Source organism: Bos taurus, chromosome 23 (assembly GCF_002263795.3).
Source record: "Bos taurus isolate L1 Dominette 01449 registration number 42190680 breed Hereford chromosome 23, ARS-UCD2.0, whole genome shotgun sequence".
In the NCBI taxonomy this organism is placed as follows: Eukaryota; Metazoa; Chordata; class Mammalia; order Artiodactyla; family Bovidae; genus Bos; species Bos taurus.
The window spans coordinates 50,882,802-50,902,106 of NC_037350.1; the positions used below are offsets into that span (position 1 = coordinate 50,882,802).

A 19,305-nucleotide genomic window follows, 5' to 3' on the forward strand; every position below is an offset into this window, starting at 1 on the left:
TTGATTAGGTTTCCAGGATGCTTTTTCGCCAAGTTCTGTGATACAAGTTTTGTAAGCAGGCAAGATGGTGCTAGGTGGAAACACGAAGATTTTCAGGGAGTTTTGGTGATGATCTGCTCCAGAGAAATCGAGTGAGTGGGAAGTGAAATGCTTTAGGACACTTCTGAGGGAACGCCTGAGGATGCTGGCCCTGCGGTCCTGACAGAAGGTCCTGTGTGATGGGTCTGATGTCTGGCGGCGCCTGCGCCCGGCGGTCACGGCCGCGAGGAAGGTGGGGAGGAACCGCCACGTGTCCCATTCAGTTTCTCGCCGAGTGGCTCAGGGCCCAGAGGTGTCGGCAGTAAATCTCCCTGTCTCTCCCTCGCCCTGCGGGGGACGGACGGGCCTGGACGGGAGGCACAGAGCCCTTCTCCTTGCCGTGTCTGCCAAGGCCACAGGCCCCGGGGCCCTCGCTGGCCCGGTGAGCGGGTGCCCGGGCGGCCAGCAGGCCTTGGCAGGGCTGGGAGGAGAGGGCCTTCCAGCGGCTCGGATGTCGTCAGGAATGCAGACGGAGCTGGGCTGACACGTCTCCATCTCCTGCTGGGGCCACAGGAAATCTTCACAATCCTGGGCCTTTCTCTCCAGGGACCATACAAACATGCCCACCATGACTCTCTCCACCTCTCCTCTGTCTCTTCATCCCTTCTCTCTTTAGGAAGATTAGCACAGCTAATCATAGTAGGAACCCTCACCGCGCTGCCCTGAGGAGAATTTACTCTGCATTGCAGGCGCTCTGGTGACAGGCACACTGCTCGGAAGGCCTGAAGCACAAGCTCTTTCTAGAAGAGTTTTTTCTCGCCTGAAGAGAACAAACTGCGCGTTCCACAACTTACATCCTTCGACACAGTTCAGCGTAGCTCAGATTCTTTTCCTGCTCCTAACCAGGTTTCTCCGTCACTCATTTTTCCTCTTCTGGCTTTACTTTTGCCTCTCTTCCTCTCTTCCTCTGATTTTTTTGAATTGATAGGACACCACATTTTCTACTTTTGTGCTGTGTTTTGTTCCTTGTGCTTTCCAACCTCCCTTCTGATTGTTTTTGAAAGGCTTTTCTTATATTCTCTTATATTCTACATACTGTTCAAAATCACCTAAGAAGTGTAGAATTCTAAAAGCTTGTGGCGGAAACACTGGGCTTCCCAGGCGGCACTGGTGGTAAAGAGCCTGCAGGAGACGAAGAGATGCGGGTTCAGGCTCTGGGTCGGGAGATTCCCTGGCGGAGGGCGCAGCTCTCCTGTGGGTGGCTGCAGCTCTGGAGTGGCTCCCTGAATGCACTCCAGTATTCTCGCCTGGAGAATTCCATGGACAGAGGAGGCTGGAGGGCCATGATCCATGGGGTCGCAGAGTTAGATGTGACTGAAGCGACTTAGCACAGAGCAGATAGACTACGATAAACCAGCTGGAAAACCACACAATACGGTGTTGAAACAAAGTGAAACTTAAATGAGGGACGTGGCACGTGTGAGTCATGGTCTAATAGCTACCGTGTGCGTCGTTAACTCGGAGTGGCAACGACTCTCATAACTGTGATTAGCGGAATTTCACACAGTCAGATCCAGCGTTTCCTCTTCTGTTGTTCTGTTACCCGTATAAATAACCACCATGCTGTATTTCCCTCAGATCTGACTTGCTGTCTGATACACGCAAACACACACACACGCACACACACATTCTTTTTTCCCAGTGGAAGACCAAGGAGCTCCTGTTCTCAGCAACCTGAGTCCGTTCTCCCCTGCGGTTTTCTGCCCCCTCTGCTGCCCCACTGGCTCTACGCACCCTGCTTTTTCTGCTCAGACTTGTGTGTGCTCACCTTCTGTCCTCTGGTCCTCAGCCCCTGCTCCCCCAACAGGCACGGTCCCCAGGGAGGAAGGGACCGTGCGGAGGTGGGGGGTGGGTCACAGCTCCCGGAATGCTGAACCACTGGGCACAAATGCTGCGAAGACCAAACAAAACAAAGTATTTATGATCAGGATGTGAGTAGGCAGAGCGGATTGGGACAAAGCCTGGGTCTCCCTGTTGCGATGGCAGTGGGCGCATTCAATAGCAGGCGGCCCTTCCTGCCTCACCGCGGTGAAATTGTACTATCAGCGGTGGTCACCGCGATTATAACTTGGATCTCAAAATAACGCAGCTGCGGGCGGAGGGTTTGTGATGTTTGAAGCCGTGCGCCCCCTCCCGCCCACCCCGTGCCCCTCGCCCGCGTGGCAGGAAAAAGCTCCCTGGCGGCGGCCCCGTTTCCCTGGTGCCTATCGTCCTTGAACGGGAGACTAGCGTGCTCTCCACAGTGTCACTCGCTGCCAGCCGGCCTCCCTCTACCCTGCACCTGTTTCCGATCTGTCACCCGGGCCATCATATTTTTCCTTTTAAAGAGGCAGATTAGCCGTTGATGGTGTAACTGGAACCGTCACCGCGGGGTCCCGCAGACCCCGCCGCTCAGCACCGCTTCCTGCCCGGAGCAGAGTTCTGCCTGGAAACGAGCTCGTGCAGGGTCAGGGCGGGAAGGGCAGGATGGACTTGTCACTCAGAAGAAAAGGCGTTTGGATTGCAGGTAGCCTGTGCCTTCTCTCGTCTCCCGTCCTCTGGCGTGTGCTCCGGTCCGTGATGACCCGCGGAGGTCACCGACAGGCGCCTGCTCTTGAGGACACCCAGGTAGTAACGTGGCTGCTGTCCTGGCTGAGTGTTTCTGGCCGGGGAACGGGCTCGCCCCGGCAGACGGAATGCATGTCCTGCCTTGTCCTCCCCCGGGAAGGCCGCCCTGCAGGGGTGGGATCAGGAGAGGTATGCAGCCCTTGTCAACATCTCCAAGTCTCCACCAACTTTCGGGGAACCTGGAGGCAGTCATTCCTGACGTGTATGAAAGCTGGCGTTCTATTTTTGTCTGTGAGAGCTAAAAATAATGTCAGCGTGTCCTCTTCTACTTCTTATGTAACTGAGGGAGATAAAGTGGCACCAAAGCACAGCGTCCTTTCCCCTTGCTAAGAAGTGTCTGCAGAAGAGTGGCCGCCTCTTCTGAGCAAGCTCCCGAGCACAGATGGCCTCCATGCCTTTTCCTTGGGACCTCTGCCCCTCCCTGCCTTTCCTGGGAGGCCACAGCTGCTCTCAGAATGGGCTTCAGTCAGGAAAACAGGAGAATTTTGAAGTAAGAGAAAGAATTCAGATTCTAAAGATTTTAGCGCTTCCCAAGAGAGAGTATTGTATCTGGGAAATCAATTCTTCCTACTTATTTAATTCTTTCATCAATTAGCATAGAATGAGTTATTTTTAGGATAAAGGAGGCAGTTTAGCAAATACTCTAGGAGGTGTTCTGAGTTGCTTTTCCTACCGGAAGTGGTTGTCAGCAGAGCTGCTTATCGCCATCTCCCCCACCGCAGGGACTTCTGGCTTTTTTCTGCTTAGTCAAGCCCCTTCCTTGAAATCATGCTGTCCCAGACGCACTCTATACCCGTGTGTGTATTGCAGGTGGTTCTATGCTTTGTGCACGGAAACAGTACGATTTTCTTCACTTCTCCCAAAGAAGTAATTTTTGCCTCTTTGGATTTGGCCCCCACTGAAAATGCGTGAATTTATGGTTAAAAGTCTCTCCCGGGGAGTTGGCTGACATGTGTCTATGCCGGCATGTAGATATCTGTCTTATTCAACAAGAAACCACCAGCTCTGCATCTGGGTGGTGCTCGGAGAGCCCGGAACTCGAGGAGCCAGGTCCCCGTGGGGCCCTGCGCCTCTCCAGGGAGCCGACAGGACGAGTGTTCCTGTCACTGCTGCCCAAGCCCGGATGTGTTTGGCTGTTGCACACACGCTCCGGGGGAGTTGGCTGATACGTGCCTGTGCCTGCAATAGACTTCTGTCTATAGGGGACGCACGGTAAAGAATGGCCCCTCCCCTGGCTCTGAGCGGTGGTCCCCAGGTGTGTCCCGAAGGAGGGGCCGGCAGGGAGCTGAGCTCATTAGGAGTGCTCTGGTGTGTGTCTTTTATAAAATGTCGTTGTAACTTTCTAACAGTAAGGAAAATGTCTCTTAAATTAGGTTTTACAATATACCCTCTTCTCTTTTCCATTGTGAATGGTTATTTGGAAATGTGGGCGACCTCTTGTCTTAAGAGTGTCTACAAGAGCAGTTTTAGGAACTCCCTTTCCAGGGTGTCAGAGAATGCCATCTGGACGTCAGTCTTCACTGAAGAGGTAAAACCGTGGAAGGCCTCCCGACACCCTGGGAGCACATCTCTGCTCGGGTGGGATTCTGAGACTCCCAGTCTATATCCGTGTCATTTGGGTTCTCAGAATCGTTGAAACTGTGATCGTTTTATGTCATTTGGTGGAATAGGGAAAAAAAAGTCTTATTTTCTCTCTCTAAAAGTTAAATCAAAGTAGTAAAATTTACAAACATTGCAAATCAAGCCTGTGATTCTGTTAGAAAATGATGAGCATATGGATAATGAAATTTCTAGATACAGTTGACCAAACTGTGTCCCGATCCACTTACCTAAGACATGACGACTGTAAAAAGCACGTTTGTCTATCGGGGTTTCCCAGACCAATTTTTCTCACACTCCCTTCATGATTTTTGCTACATCTACACATTACTTTTACTCCTGTTAGTTAATATAATATTTTCACACATCAAGTCGTTAAAAATATTTAGCAAAAGCAAGAACAGAGTGGAATCACAGTTTCGATGTGCTTATTCTAGATTTTCAAATACACAGTAACACACATAAATAAATTTGAAAATGGTTTCTAGTTTACAACCCCCACATCACCCCAAGCTTCTAGTAAAGAGGTGACTTCATGTCACCACTGGACACTGGCCTCGGGGTGCCGTGTCCAAGTCTTCCGCCTGGGCCGTTGGGCACTTTGGGCTTTATTTTGAAATTTCTGCTCAAAACATAGCAATGATAACAAAGACAGGGAGTGATAAGCAGACAGTGGTGGCAAGCGAAGAAGCCCAAAGTGTCCCCCTGAATGCAGATGCATAGGAAACTGCCAGGTCAGGTTCACCTGGCGCCCCTCGCTGGTTCTCCACCTGTCACTGAGGTCCCGGCAGACAGTGGGGCCGAGGTGGGCGTGCATGTGGGGGTGCTGGGGGTGTCCTAGGGGTGCACTCAGGGATGGGGAGCGGGGACCCCTGATGGCTGCACCGCTGGGCAGGAGGGCCTCAGAGGGTGAGAAGGGGGCACGATCCTCTGCCTCCTGTCACACCAGGGCCTTCTGCAGGGTGATGCTGCTGCTAAGTCACTTCAGTCGTGTCCCACTCTGTGCCATCCCATAGACGGCCTCCTACCAGGCTCCCGCGTTCCTGGGATTCTCCAGGCAAGAACCCTGGAGTGGGTTGCCATTTCCTTCTCCGATGCCTGAAAGTGGAAAGTGAAGTTGCTCAGTCATGTCTGACTCTTAGCTACCCCATGGACTGCAGCCTACCAGGCTCCTCCGTCCATGGGGTTTTCCAGGCAAGAGTACTGCAGTGGGGTGCCATTGCCTTCTCCACTGCAGGGTGATAGACCCCCGGCATTTCCAGCTGTGTGTGGGTGACCTGCACCCTCAGTTACAGCTTTGGTCAGGGAGAGACACGGGCTGGTTAGTCCACTGACGGTGCAGAAGCGACAGACCCAGCCCAGGGCTGCCCTGTGAGCGTGGCTCTGGCTTCGTCCCCCCGGGGTCCCGGGGAGCACAGGTCACTGTGGCATTTCCATGATGGTTGCGGGGTCAGGGGGCCGGGAAGCACAGACCTTGGAGGTCAGCTGCTGCAGGTCTTTCTCTGAGGGCAGCCTTCTTCACAAGTGGCTGGGCAGCCCTTGGCAAGCTCGCTACCAAGTTCCCATGTGGATGCAGCCAGCAGCCGTGAGGCAGGCCCTGGGTCTCGCAGGCCCCTCACAGGGTGGCTGACCTGTCCTGGACCCCGGCCTCTGGCTTTGGTGCCACCTCTTCCTGACTCCCCTGTTCTTTAGGCTCCTGCACTGGAAATGACCCCCCAGGCCTCAAGCTGGGAGCTGGGAGTCTGAGCAACAAGGCTGGGGTCGTGACAGGCAGGCCGATGCTCCAGTCTGTGACCAGGTGTCAGGAAGTTCTAGAAAGAGGCAGAGAGCAGACTGGCAGTGAGGGGTGTGTGAGCCCAGTCTCCGGGTTGTCTAGTAGACCTTCAGCTTGTAGGCTTTGCCTTGCAAACGTGAGTGGAGAACACGGACGCCACCCTTCCTGTTACTGTGCTTTGTGCACCATTTAGGGCTTAGCTGATGAGATGGTCGGTACACGGCGAGTGCAGAGAAAAAAACCGAGCCAGGCAGTCAGGCAAGAAAAGGAAATTTATTAGAGGGAAATGAGAGGGTGACTGGCCCTTAAGGAGAACCTGTGTCCTCCCTTTCTGATGGGGTCTTTCTTATACCCCGCCAGTGAAAAATTCTCGGAAGGGATGGTCATGTAGTGGGAGGTCTGGAATCTGGTGGTCTCGCAGCTTTAGAAGGTAGGCGCCAATGAGAGAACGTCGTTTGGGCAATCTGTTCAGTCTCAAGGATCACTGTGGTTTTATTCTTCGTTTGCGAGGTCAACATCATGAGCCATCTTATCAGTGAGGCCCCACGTGGGCCCTATTAGGTGGATGGCGTCACCGACTCAATGGACATGAACTTGGGCAAGCTCCAGTAGACACTGAGGGGCAAGGAAGCCTGGTGTGCGGCAGTCCATCTGGTCACAAAGAGTCAGACGTGACGGAGCGACTGAACAAAACAGAACAGGGGGCTTAAAATTAAGGTGGGGCTAAGTATAGAGATTAACTATGAAGACAAGATTTTAATTCATGAATGTATTTTTTTTCTGCGTCCCAGAGAAATGGCTCTCCCTTCTGAACAGCGCAGAAGCTGTATGATGGCGCGTCCCCTTTCAGCCGTGCGATTCCAAGCCCAGCTCTGATCTGTTTGGCGCTGGCAGCGCGCAGGTGCGCCAGACAGTTGACTGCGGACACCTGACCGGCAGACAATGGGCACTGGCAGGGGCCGCTCCGCCCGGGCCTGGCCCAGGGCACCTGTCAGTTCCGGGGCCGCGTCCAGCCTGGGCGTCTTTGAGTCCAGCGTTTGTATGGTTTGCAGGACGGTTCCCCGATCTGAAAGGGGTTGGAGCTCCCTCGGGCACCAGGGGCAGGACGGAGGCAGCAGCAGGAGGTGTAAGCTCTCAGAGCCTGTGCAGGCCCAGACTCCCGAGTCTCTCAGGCCCCTTGGGTTCTCAGGAGAGGGCTCAGAAGATGCTCAACATGATGACCGTCCAGCCTCCACCCTAACGAGGGGTGTTCCCAAAGGGCCCAGAGAAGGGAAGGCTGGAACAGGCCAGGGAAACACGTGATGAGTCTACGCTGACCAGCTCCGTCTGTCCTGGGACCAAGCAGTTCTCACAACGAGGTCCCTGGCCCCCCTGGGGGACCCTAAGACTCTTTTGGAAGTCTGCATGGTCAAAACTGTTTTCTCTTCTGTTCTAAAATTTTTGCCTTTTCCGCTGCTTTGACTCTTGCACTGATGACATCAAGGCAGTGATGAGTAAGACTGCAGCACCTCTGCACAAAATCAGGCCTGGCACCAGCGTGTCCTAGCAACCGTGGCGTGTTTCCCCACCAGACACTCAGACACAACAGAAAGCTTTAGTTTCTGTTTTCTAAAGAGCCAGGTTCCTTAAGAATTTACTCGGTGAAGCAGGAATAAGAATGCATCTGATTACCTGTGTCAGAGCTGAAATATTCACTTAAATATTCACTTTGTGCCTGAATTCTATGCTTATTTGCTCAGTGAAGAATCTCTGAGCACCCACTGAGTGAAGAGGAGGCAGAGTTTGATGAAACGGGGTCGTTTATTTAAAGGGCTCACAGAGCCTGCAGCTCAGCATGCTTACACAGAGGGGCTTATGATGGGGTCTTCCTGTAGAACCCTCGAGGGCTTCTAGTTATTTCAAAATTTAAAAATGGATGATGACACGAGTAAGGTCTTGTTTCTTCCCAAGCTTCTAGGATGAGCATGATGAGTTGACAGGATAATAGAAGCAAGTTTCTGCACTTGTAAGGCTGTGTTTGTATTTTACTCACGGCTGCCTGATGTGAAAAGCCTGCTCACTGGAAAAGACCCTGATGCTGGGAGAGACTGAGGGCCGGAGGAGGAGGGGGCAGCGCAGGATGAGACGGCTGGACGGCATCACTGGCTCGGTGGACCTTGTGGGCACCACCGCCATCGGCTCTGACGGCCGTGATCTCCAGCATTTGTGCTGTTTCCTGTGTTCCGGGCTCCGTGCTCAGCTCTTCATCCCGGTCAATCCTTACAGTGGTCCTGTGAAGCTGTGTAGTTGCTGTTTTATAGATGAGTAAACCGAGGGTCAGTGAGGCCAGTCACCCAAAGTTACAGCTCTGTGCCACGATGCTCTGTCTGGATGGATTAGTTAGCCCCACACATGGAACGGGCAACGAGGTTCATTTGTAGGCCGTTTGGTGTTGCCGTTCAGTCGCTAAGTTGTGTCCAAACGCTTCACTGGAATTTAACTCGCAGACCATTTAACTGGATTTAGTTTTCAGAAATCAAGCATTAAGTATTTGAAAACCACCTCTGACGAATTTTCCAAGGACAGCTTATATCTTCTTCACGTTATCGGATGTGCTTCTCACCTTTGCTGTTTGGTCAGTTGCTCTCCTCCCTGATGCAAACACAGCCAGGCTGGGTAGACAGATTGAAAGAAAGGGCTTGTTTCTTTTTCTCAGCAAATTGAGGCTCTTTTCTGGAACTGATGTCACAGTGACCTCCTGTGGGAAGAAGCTGCAAAAGTTACCGCAGTCCTGCCGTGGGGTCAGAGCACTTTTGGCTTGTCCTTCCAACTGGGTTTTAAAAATTGTTTAAATAATTCATTAATTGAGGTATAGCTGATTTGCAATATTATATTGATTTCAGGAGTACAACACAGTGATTCAATATTTTCCTATTTCCGTTTAAAGTTGTTACAAAGTCGTGGCTTTATTCCCGTGCTGTGTGGTGCGTCCTCATTGCTGGTCCATTCTGTACACCGCGCTTCGCGTCTGTTAACCCCACACCCCTACGTGCAGCCCGCCCTTCTCTCTCCCGTTTCGTGGCCGCTGGTTTGCTTTCCATGTCTACGTCTGGGAGTCTCTTTCAGTTTGGCTTGTGCATTCGTTCATACAATGTTTTAGATCCTACATGTAAGTGGTATCATACAGTATTCCACTGAGCGAACGCTGTCTAGGTTTGCTCTTTTACATGATATTTACATGTTGTTTTACATGATATCATCTCATTCTTTTTTAAGGCTGAGTAATATTCCACTGCATAAACACACGCACACACACACACACACACGGCATCTTTATCACACACACACACACACGCGCGCGCGCGGCATCTTTATCACACACACACACACACACACACACACACACGGCATCTTTATCCATTGGTCTGTTGATGGGCTCTTCCCTTAGCTCCATACCCTGGCTGCTGGAAGCAGTGCTCCAGAGAAGGCTGGAGTGCGCGTGTCTTTCTGGGTTTGTGTTTTTGTTTTCTTTGGATATATATCCAGGAGTGGGATTGAAAGATTGTCTGGTGCTATATTTTTAGTTTTCTGAGAAACCTCCGTGCTCTTTCCCACAGTGGCTGCAGCTTCCAGTTGTCAAAACCAGTGTCTTGAGGCTGCCGTCCGCCTGTTCTCAGCCACTGATTCCTGGGCAGAGGAGAAGCCAGGAAACAAAACATTGGAACTAATGATTTTCTCAAACATATAATAAGGCTGTAAAATTATAAGCTAAATGCTGTGTGTCAGCGTACCTAAGATATTTAATTTCTTTGTTGTATAATACATAACAGTTTTTATAGTCTGTAGTTTATTAACTGTAGTCATAAGTCTGGACTCTTGAATGGATCTGACTTTCCACTACCTTTAGCTGGTGGACGATAGACAGGGAAGGTGGACGATCCAGGGACCAGCTTGTCCCGCTTTCACCGTGCTGCTCGGTATTTCCGCAGGTGCTTTACACACACTGTACTTAGTGAGAAAGTGCGAGGTGAGCCGTGGTTGCTGTGCGCACAGACTGGTGTGAGACCACAAGCGTGGATTTCACGTCCTCTGTGCTGCCTCTATGACACTGAGCGTATTGCCCAGCCTTTCACCTGCTTCCTCATCTGGGGTCAAGAGTACCGCCCCCAAAGGCTTGCTGTTGTCTAAAGCAGGCTACGCAGAGCTTGCTGTGGAGAGAGGCTCACAGACCACACGTGGGTGGGCGTTGTCCGCGGAGCTGGCTTCCCCTCTGGGGTCTGACTGCTCTCCTGCCGAGAGCCCCACCGTCCGCCTTCCCGAGGGACTCTCCTCCTCTCCTCTCCTCTCTCTCCGCCCGGGAAGTCCTTCCCAGTCCCTGGGAACGGGCTTGGAGGCCTTGCACTGCATGTTGCCTCATTCTCTCTCCTCTCCTGGGCCCTTGCGGGTCCTTCTGTCCTTCAGGGCCAGATTCAAGCCCACCGCGGTTGGCTCTAATCCAGCCTCCCGCATCGCCCTTCCGGGGCGCTGTGTGCCCTGTGCCAAGTGTGCGGGCGGTTCTGATGCCCTTTCTGGTAATTACCTTGGGCTTGGCCTCTGCTCCTGAAAAACTGGGGCCTCTTCCCCGGGGGAGCCTGCTCTAGTCCGTCGTGCCTTTCACGGCACCTGCGTCACGCGGGTCCAATCTGTTTGTGTTCTAGTTATTCCTAACACGGTTTAGGGACTGTTTCGTACTTTAAACCTTAGACGTTAGGATAATTATTAATATCCTTATTTCAACTCTTCAAACAAAGTCACGGGCAGGGCCAACCTCCAAAGAGCAGGATATCTGGAATAATATCGATGGGGGAATTTTCCCCAAGAGTCCCACGAGGATGTGCTTGAGTGTCTTTTACTCATCTTGATGTGGGCAGGGTGGCCTTGGGAGTCAGCGTGACCTGACACACAGATCAGAGCATCGCCCCGCTGACCTGCTGCCTCCTTCTCTCAAATAGAAATTTGTCTACCAGCCTGTATTCTGAAAATGCTCTCACAAAATCCAGGGAACATTGTTTACAGTCATGGCCAAGAGGCATTGTATAGATTCTGAAGTCTGTTTTGAGATTAATTTTCCAAGAAAGAATAAGTTTATTTGAACATGGTTTTTATTTGTTTCTCTGAGGTATTCTGATCTTTAACAGTCATCGTTTTCTGTGTGATGAAGATGGTCATTCACCACAGACCAGAACCTTGTTACTCAAAGGGTGGTCCATGGCTTGCCAGCGTCGCCTGTGAGCTGGTTAGAGGTGCAGACGGTCAGGTCCCTCCCAGACCTGCTGGGGAAGAATCTGCATTTTAACAAGGTCCATTGGTGACTCCTGTACTCATCGAAGGGTAAAAAGCAGTAGAATATTCACTGCCTCCTGCAGTTGACGGATGAAGGGTTCATTCACGTTTACTGTAAAAAACTTCCTGGCAGGAAAACAATCGCTACCACGGTTGTGAATACACGCTTGCGTGTTACAGGCATGTGAAAGCGTTAGTCGATCAGTCACGTCTGTCTCTTTGCGACCCCATGGACTGTAGCCCGCCAGGCTCTGCTGTCCGTGGAATTCTCCAAGCAATAATACTGGAGGGGGTTGCCATTCCCTTCTCCAGGGGATCTTCCTGACCCAGGGGTCGAACCTGAGTCTTCCTCACTACAGGCAGACTCTTTATTGTCTGAGCCCCGAGGGATGGCCTTCATCACACACATGCGCACACACACACGCACAACACTTGTGTGCACGCGTGTACATACATGTGTGCATGTGGGCGTGTGTGTATTTAGTGTGTACATCTTTCCAGGGGGTTGTCAGGCTATTTCTTGGGAACCAGACAATATCCTTTCTTGAACATTTTAAGAACATATTTTCCTTGATAAAATAAATAGGTCTAAGAATAGTTCTTTCCATTAGATTTCTCAGGCAGACAAAACACAAAACTAGTACTAGGGCCAGTTAGATCAGCTGCGGGAGGGACTTGCGAGGCGCTGGGCGTGGCCTGCCTCCCAGTGAGATCAGCTGCGGGAGGGACATGCGAGGCGCTGGGCGTGGCCTGCCTCCCAGTTAGATCAGCTGCGGGAGGGACATGCGAGGTGCTGGGCGTGGCCTGCCTCCCAGTGAGATCAGCTGCGGGAGGGACATGCGAGGTGCTGGGCGTGGCCTGCCTCCCCGTGAGATCACCTGCGGGAGGGACATGCGAGGTGCTGGGCGTGGCCTGCCTCCCAGTTAGATCAGCTGCGGGAGGGACATGCGAGGTGCTGGGCGTGGCCTGCCTCCCAGTGAGATCAGCTGCGGGAGGGACATGCGAGGTGCTGGGCGTGGCCTGCCTCCCAGTTAGATCAGCTGCGGGAGGGACATGCGAGGTGCTGGGCGTGGCCTGCCTCCCCGTGAGATCACCTGCGGGAGGGACATGCGAGGTGCTGGGCGTGGCCTGCCTCCCAGTTAGATCAGCTGCGGGAGGGACATGCGAGGTGCTGGGCGTGGCCTGCCTCCCAGTGAGATCAGCTGCGGGAGGGACATGCGAGGTGCTGGGCGTGGCCTGCCTCCCAGTTAGATCAGCTGCGGGAGGGACATGCGAGGTGCTGGGCGTGGCCTGCCTCCCCGTGAGATCACCTGCGGGAGGGACATGCGAGGTGCTGGGCGTGGCCTGCCTCCCAGTGAGATCAGCTGCGGGAGGGACATGCGAGGTGCTGGGCGTGGCCTGCCTCCCAGTTAGATCACCTGCGGGAGGGACTTGCGAGGTGCTGGGCGTGGCCTGCCTCCCAGTTAGATCAGCTGCGGGAGGGACATGCGAGGTGCTGGGCGTGGCCTGCCTCCCAGTTAGATCACCTGCGGGAGGGACATGCGAGGTGCTGGGCGTGGCCTGCCTCCCAGTGAGATCAGCTGTGGGAGGGACATGCGAGGCGCTGGGCGTGGCCTGCCTCCCAGTTAGATCAGCTGCGGGAGGGACTTGCGAGGTGCTGGGCGTGGCCTGCCTCCCAGTGAGATCAGCTGCGGGAGGGACATGCGAGGTGCTGGGCGTGGCCTGCCTCCCCGTGAGATCAGCTGCGGGAGGGACATGCGAGGTGCTGGGCGTGGCCTGCCTCCCAGTTAGATCAGCTGCGGGAGGGACATGTGAGGTGCTGGGCGTGGCCTGCCTCCCCGTGAGGTCACTGGTCCTCTCCAGATGGACCCCAAGTTCCTGGCCCTTTTGAAAGGCAGGGTCCCTGACGAGCTGCTGCGTTATGGAAATTCCTTGGTCAGCCCTTGTGCACAAGGCAGCAGGTGATCTAACTGAGAAAAGGGATCATCTGTGAGGCCCTTCTAGTGACGGAGGCCCTTCTAGCGTGTAGGCATAGCATCTTGTGGGAGGCGGCTGGATCCAGGGCGTCTATTCAGGGAGGCCCTGCTCCCGAAGCTCCCAGGGTTGGGGGGAAGGTCCCTGTGTCTGGAGCTCCGGAGTCCGCCTGGGTTCCGCCCCTCACATTGGACAAGTGACCTTGACTCTGAGCATGTGTGTGGCTCTCTGATATTTGCTCATCCAGGGCATGTGTGCTAAGTTGCTTAAGTCATGCTCGACTCTTTGTAACCCCATGGACTATAGCCCGCCAGACTCCTCTGTCCAAGCAATTCTCTGGGCAAGAAGATTGGAGTGGGTTGCTGCTTCCTCCTCTAGGGGATCTTCCTGACTCAGGGATTGAAGCTGCATCTCTTATATCTCCTGCACTGGCAGGTGGGCTCTTTATCACTAGCCCCTCCTGGGAAGTCCCAGGGCAGCATTTCCCAAACTCCTGCAGATGAGAATTGCCTGTACATGGTGGGTATTCCAACCCCAGGCCCCTGGAACCACAGCGCCAGACTCCCCATGAGGGACCTGTGCCTCTAACGCTCTCTGGGGCTCCTCAGGGACCCCATGTGCCCTAGGGACCCCACCTGATTCCAGTCCAGCTGACTCTCCTTCCCTCTCTGGGCTAGCTGGCACAAGAGGACAGCCACTGCCAACTGAAAAGATAATGATGTGTCTCTGCTGGGGGTTGGTTAGGCCGTAGAACATATATGATACTTGAAATATTTGGTCTCTGTGTGTGATGTGCACTCATCATGCATCTCTTCTAATCAAGTTAGTCTTGTGACCCCTGACGTCTCCTTAATTAAGGCTGAGCACAGCACGCATGTCAGAGGGCTCTCGGTTCTGAGGAACAGGTGAGTGCTGGCTGCTGTCATCGAGTTTCTTGCCCTCCGCGTGCTCGCTGGGTCTCTGGGGATCGTGGTTGCGTGGGAGGCGTGGGGACGCTGGCTTTGTGTGCATATCTCCACTGGGTCTCTGGGGATCGTGGTTGCGTGGGAGGCGTGGGGACGCTGGCTTTGTGTACGTATCTCCACTGGGTCTCTGGGGATCGTGGTTGCGTGGGAGGCGTGGGGACGCTGGCTTTGTGTGCGTATCTCCACTGGGTCTCTGGGGATCGTGGTTGCGTGGGAGTCGTGGGACGCTGGCTTTGTGTGCGTCTCTCCACTGGGTCTCTGGGGATCGTGGTTGCGTGGGAGTCGTGGGACGCTGGCTTTGTGTGCATATCTCCACTGGGTCTCTGGGGATCGTGGTTGCGTGGGAGGCGTGGGACGCCGGCTTTGTGTGCGTATCTCCACTGGGTCTCTGGGGATCATGGTTGCGTGGGAGGCGTGGGACGCTGGCTTTGTGTGCGTATCTCCACTGGGTCTCTGGGGATCGTGGTTGCGTGGGAGGCGTGGGACGCTGGCTTTGTGTGCGTATCTCCACTGGGTCTCTGGGGATCGTGGTTGCGTGGGAGGCGTGGGACGCTGGCTTTGTGTGCGTATCTCCACTGGGTCTCTGGGGATCATGGTTGCGTGGGAGGCGTGGGGACGCTGGCTTTGTGTGCGTATCTCCACTGGGTCTCTGGGGATCGTGGTTGCGTGGGAGGCGTGGGACGCCGGCTTTGTGTGCGTATCTCCACTGGGTCTCTGGGGATCGTGGTTGCGTGGGAGGCGTGGGGACGCCGGCTTTGTGTGCGTCTCTCCACTGGGTCTCTGGGGATCGTGGTTGCGTGGGAGGCGTGGGACACCGGCTTTGGGTGCGTATCTCCACTGGGTCTCTGGGGATCGTGGTTGCATGGGAGGCGTGGGGACGCCGGCTTTGGGTGCGTCTCTCCACTGGGTCTCTGGGGATCGTGGTTGCGTGGGAGGCGTGGGACGTGGGAGGCGTGGGACGCCGGCTTTGGGTGCGTGTCTCCACTGGGTCTCTGGGGATCGTGGTTGCGTGGGAGGCGTGGGACGCCGGCTTTGTGTGCGTATCTCCACTGGGTCTCTGGGGATCGTGGTTGCGTGGGAGGCGTGGGACGCCGGCTTTGTGTGCGTCTCTCCACTGGGTCTCTGGGGATCGTGGTTGCGTGGGAGGCGTGGGACACCGGCTTTGGGTGCGTATCTCCACTGGGTCTCTGGGGATCGTGGTTGCATGGGAGGCGTGGGGACGCCGGCTTTGGGTGCGTCTCTCCACTGGGTCTCTGGGGATCGTGGTTGCGTGGGAGGCGTGGGACGTGGGAGGCGTGGGACGCCGGCTTTGGGTGCGTGTCTCCACTGGGTCTCTGGGGATCGTGGCTGCGTGGGAGGCGTGGGACGTGGGAGGCGTGGGGCGTGGGCGGCGTGGGACGCCGGCTTCGGGTGCGTGTCTCCACTGGGTCTCTGGGGATCGTGGTTGTGTGGGACTCCGGCTTCGGGTGCGTGTCTCCACTGGGTCTCTGGGGATCGTGGTTGCGTGGGACGCCGGCTTCGGGTGCGTGTCTCCACTGGGTCTCTGGGGATCGTGGTTGTGTGGGAGGCGTGGGACGTGGGAGGCGTGGGACGTGGGAGGCGTGGGGCGTGGGAGGCGTGGGGCGTGGGGGGCGTGGGGCGCCGGCTTCGGGTGCGTGTCTCCACTGGGTCTCTGGGGATCGTGGGGCGTGGGAGGCGTGGGGCGTGGGGGGCGTGGGGCGCCGGCTTTGGGTGCGTGTCTCCACTGGGTCTCTGGGGATCGTGGCTGCGTGGGAGGCGTGGGACGTGGGAGGCGTGGGACGTGGGAGGCGTGGGGCGTGGGCGGCGTGGGACGCCGGCTTCGGGTGCGTGTCTCCACTGGGTCTCTGGGGATCGTGGTTGTGTGGGACTCCGGCTTCGGGTGCGTGTCTCCACTGGGTCTCTGGGGATCGTGGTTGCGTGGGACGCCGGCTTCGGGTGCGTGTCTCCACTGGGTCTCTGGGGATCGTGGTTGTGTGGGAGGCGTGGGACGTGGGAGGCGTGGGACGTGGGAGGCGTGGGGCGTGGGAGGCGTGGGGCGTGGGGGCGTGGGGCGCCGGCTTCGGGTGCGTGTCTCCACTGGGTCTCTGGGGATCGTGGCTGCGTGGGAGGTGTGGGACGTGGGAGGCGTGGGGCGTGGGAGGCGTGGGGCGTGGGGGGCGTGGGGCGTGGGGGCGTGGGGCGCCGGCTTCGGGTGCGTGTCTCCACTGGGTCTCTGGGGATCGTGGGGCGTGGGAGGCGTGGGGCGTGGGGGGCGTGGGGCGCCGGCTTCGGGTGCGTGTCTCCACTGGGTCTCTGGGGATCGTGGTTGCGTGGGACGCCGGCTTCGGGTGCGTGTCTCCACTGGGTCTCTGGGGATCGTGGTTGCGTGGGAGGCGTGGGACGTGGGAGGCGTGGGACGTGGGAGGCGTGGGGCGTGGGAGGCGTGGGGCGTGGGGGGCGTGGGGCGCCGGCTTCGGGTGCGTGTCTCCACTGGGTCTCTGGGGATCGTGGGGCATGGGAGGCGTGGGGCGTGGGGGGCGTGGGGCGCCGGCTTCGGGTGCGTGTCCCCACCGCCACCACAGCTCCCTTACCTTTGTGTTAGTTGCTGCAGTAAACATTTTGTGCCGTTAGTTGGGTAGCAAAAGAGGATCCATGATGATAAAATCAACAGATTAAGAATCTTTGCAGAAGGAAGATGTTACACAAGGTTTAAGGAAGAACCGGCGGTCGGGTCACCCTGTGTCCAAGCAGGTGGACGGGCCTGTCTCTGTGGAGAATTACACTGAAGCGGATCTTCCATGAATCGACTTGAGAGACTGAATGAAATCCAACCTGAGCGCTCTGGGCCCTACACGTGTCCACAAATAGCTGGAGAGGGCACCCGTGGACAGCGGGTCAGGGGAGGTGGTGGCGGAGGAATGTTTGGGAGGAACATCGAAGACCAGGTGGAGAGAAGGCCTGGCTTCTGCAGCGTGAGGCCTCTGGAGCGGACACGAAGGCTGGGGCAGTGCCTGTGGCCATTCCTGCAAACCCTCCCCGTTTCCAGCTCTGGGGCCCGAGTGACAGCCTCTGCTTCCCTCCCAGAGTGCCGGTCCCACACCAACCTGGACACCAGTGGCCTTTGGGCTTCCCTCAGCACGGCCCGCACAGAACAGCAGAACCTGCAGGCGGGGCGGGGGGTGCCTTTTGGAGCTGGTGGTGAACTCCGTCAAGGCCAGGACCCAGCTCAGACAGATGCTCTGGACGGGGTGGCCCAGCGGTCTGTGACCAGAAGTGCAGAGACTCACAGGCTCCACTCAGGCCGAGTGGAAGCCTTTGCTAAATGCCTCCCAAGAACCATTCCCGCTGGGCTCCAGCGAGGAGGACAAAGAAGTGCAGTTTGCAGAGCCCAGCGTGCTAGCTGTCAGCCACCCCGGCGCCCACATGCGCTGAGGGTGACCTGGGCGTTGGTGATGCTGCCCTCCTGGGGACTGGCGCGCAGGTGCGCCCAGTCTGGGCGGAAAGCGCTCAGCGCCGCAGATGCGTGACACTGCGGCTCCGTCTAAAAGATCATCGTTTAGCTGAGGTTGAAATGTCAGGCTGTCTGGATCAGGAGGAAAACCAGATGGGCAGTCCCAGCTTGGTTCCTGGGGCCGGAGGTTCTCCGTGCTCGGGCTGAGTGTCTGGGCCGCGCCTGCAGGCGGGCCCCTTTAGGGCTGTCTCAGGTCTCACTTGGGTGAGCAGAGCAGGGTCAGCCCAGGTGCAGGCGGGTGTCCACCGACCCCTCGCTGCAGCGAGGGGTGGGCCCCAGCCAGCCATTGCGATGGCCACTCAGTCTTTGCTGCTGCTTCTCTTCTTGGCCAGTCCCCTTAATGCTCAGTTCAGAGCCAAGTCTCCAGGTCCATTTGGAATAGAAGAGACACTGGGTCCGTGAAGCTGGACTCACGGAATCCGGCTTTTGCCCCGCTACTCTCTGAGCACGCAGCGGGAGTGCAGGGTGGGCGACATGTACGCCCGGCTCCCCTCTGCCCTCAGTCTTAGGGAGCAGGCAGGCGAGGAAGGGGCGTGGAGGGCTGAGAGCGGAGCGGGTGTAGGGGGGTTGCCTAGTCTGGGGGCACTGGGGAGGTCCCCCGGAGCAAGTGGCGTCTCGGCTCTCACCTGACATGCTGGCATTCAGGAGGCGCTCAATAATTAAGGCTCGGAGTGAAGAGGGAGGCAGGCGTCAGGAGAGGAGAAGACACCCTTGCTGACCGGCCCGGCCAGGCCGAGAGAGCGGGAACCTCAGGGCTGCCCGGAGCCTGATACCAAGGTGGGGGCACCTCCCCCAGCTCCGACTTCCTGTTCACAGCCCTGCCTGTGTTTTATCAGCCCTGAAAGTTAATTCTGGTGGTTCCAGGCCTCATTCCTGGGACTTCTTAGAAATGAAATACACTTGGTGCCACTTCCCCTCCTTCTGAAATTACTGTTGCTATATTTTTAGTACGTTTTAGGGGAGTAAAAAGCATTACTTACCTCTAGTTTTCCACATAACCACTTCTGATGACTACCCCTTTTAAATAGATTTTTTTTTTTTTTCAGGCCATCCAGCCTGAATTAACTTTTCTGTGAGAAAAGGTCTTTCGTGGTTTATAAATTTTCATGCAGGATGCTAACTGCCAGGATATTCTTGGATCACAACCAGAGGCTTAACCAGCCTCCCTTAACGATGAGACGAGGCGGGCCTGAGCCGCACCTGGACACAGTGGCTCTTTCATGGTCCACGTTCAAAGTCATGGCACCTCCCGGCTCAACCTCAGGACGTCAGGAATTCTCTTTAAAAACCTGTTTCCTGGAAATGGGTCTTTGCTGTGCTAATGGATAATTTTTCACTTCATATTTTTTTAAGGTGCATAAATTCTATTTTTTCCCCTGGCAAATAGAGAAACCCCAGGGTATTGGGGTGTGTGGTAAGAGCCTCCTCTGTATTAAACAGGACAGAGCATCCCTGTCCTGGGTCTTTAAATATTTCATTAGCAACCGGGGGTTCTT

The 19,305-nt window shown here is 55.7% G+C and overlaps 1 protein-coding gene across 3 annotated transcripts in view; it reads left to right on the forward strand.

The window, feature by feature from the left end:
• MYLK4 (myosin light chain kinase family member 4) overlaps positions 1 to 19,305 on the forward strand; it is a 73,661-nt gene that overhangs the window by 3,163 nt on the left and 51,193 nt on the right. Inside the window, exon 1 of one of the 3 annotated variants that reach the window (XM_010818636.4) lies at positions 2,545 to 2,685. The exons of the other annotated variants lie outside the window; for them this stretch is intronic. Coding sequence (XP_010816938.1) covers positions 2,545 to 2,685 — 141 coding nt within the window. Of the gene's footprint in view, positions 1 to 2,544; positions 2,686 to 19,305 lie in introns of those variants that run through there. 3 annotated transcript variants of the gene reach the window in all.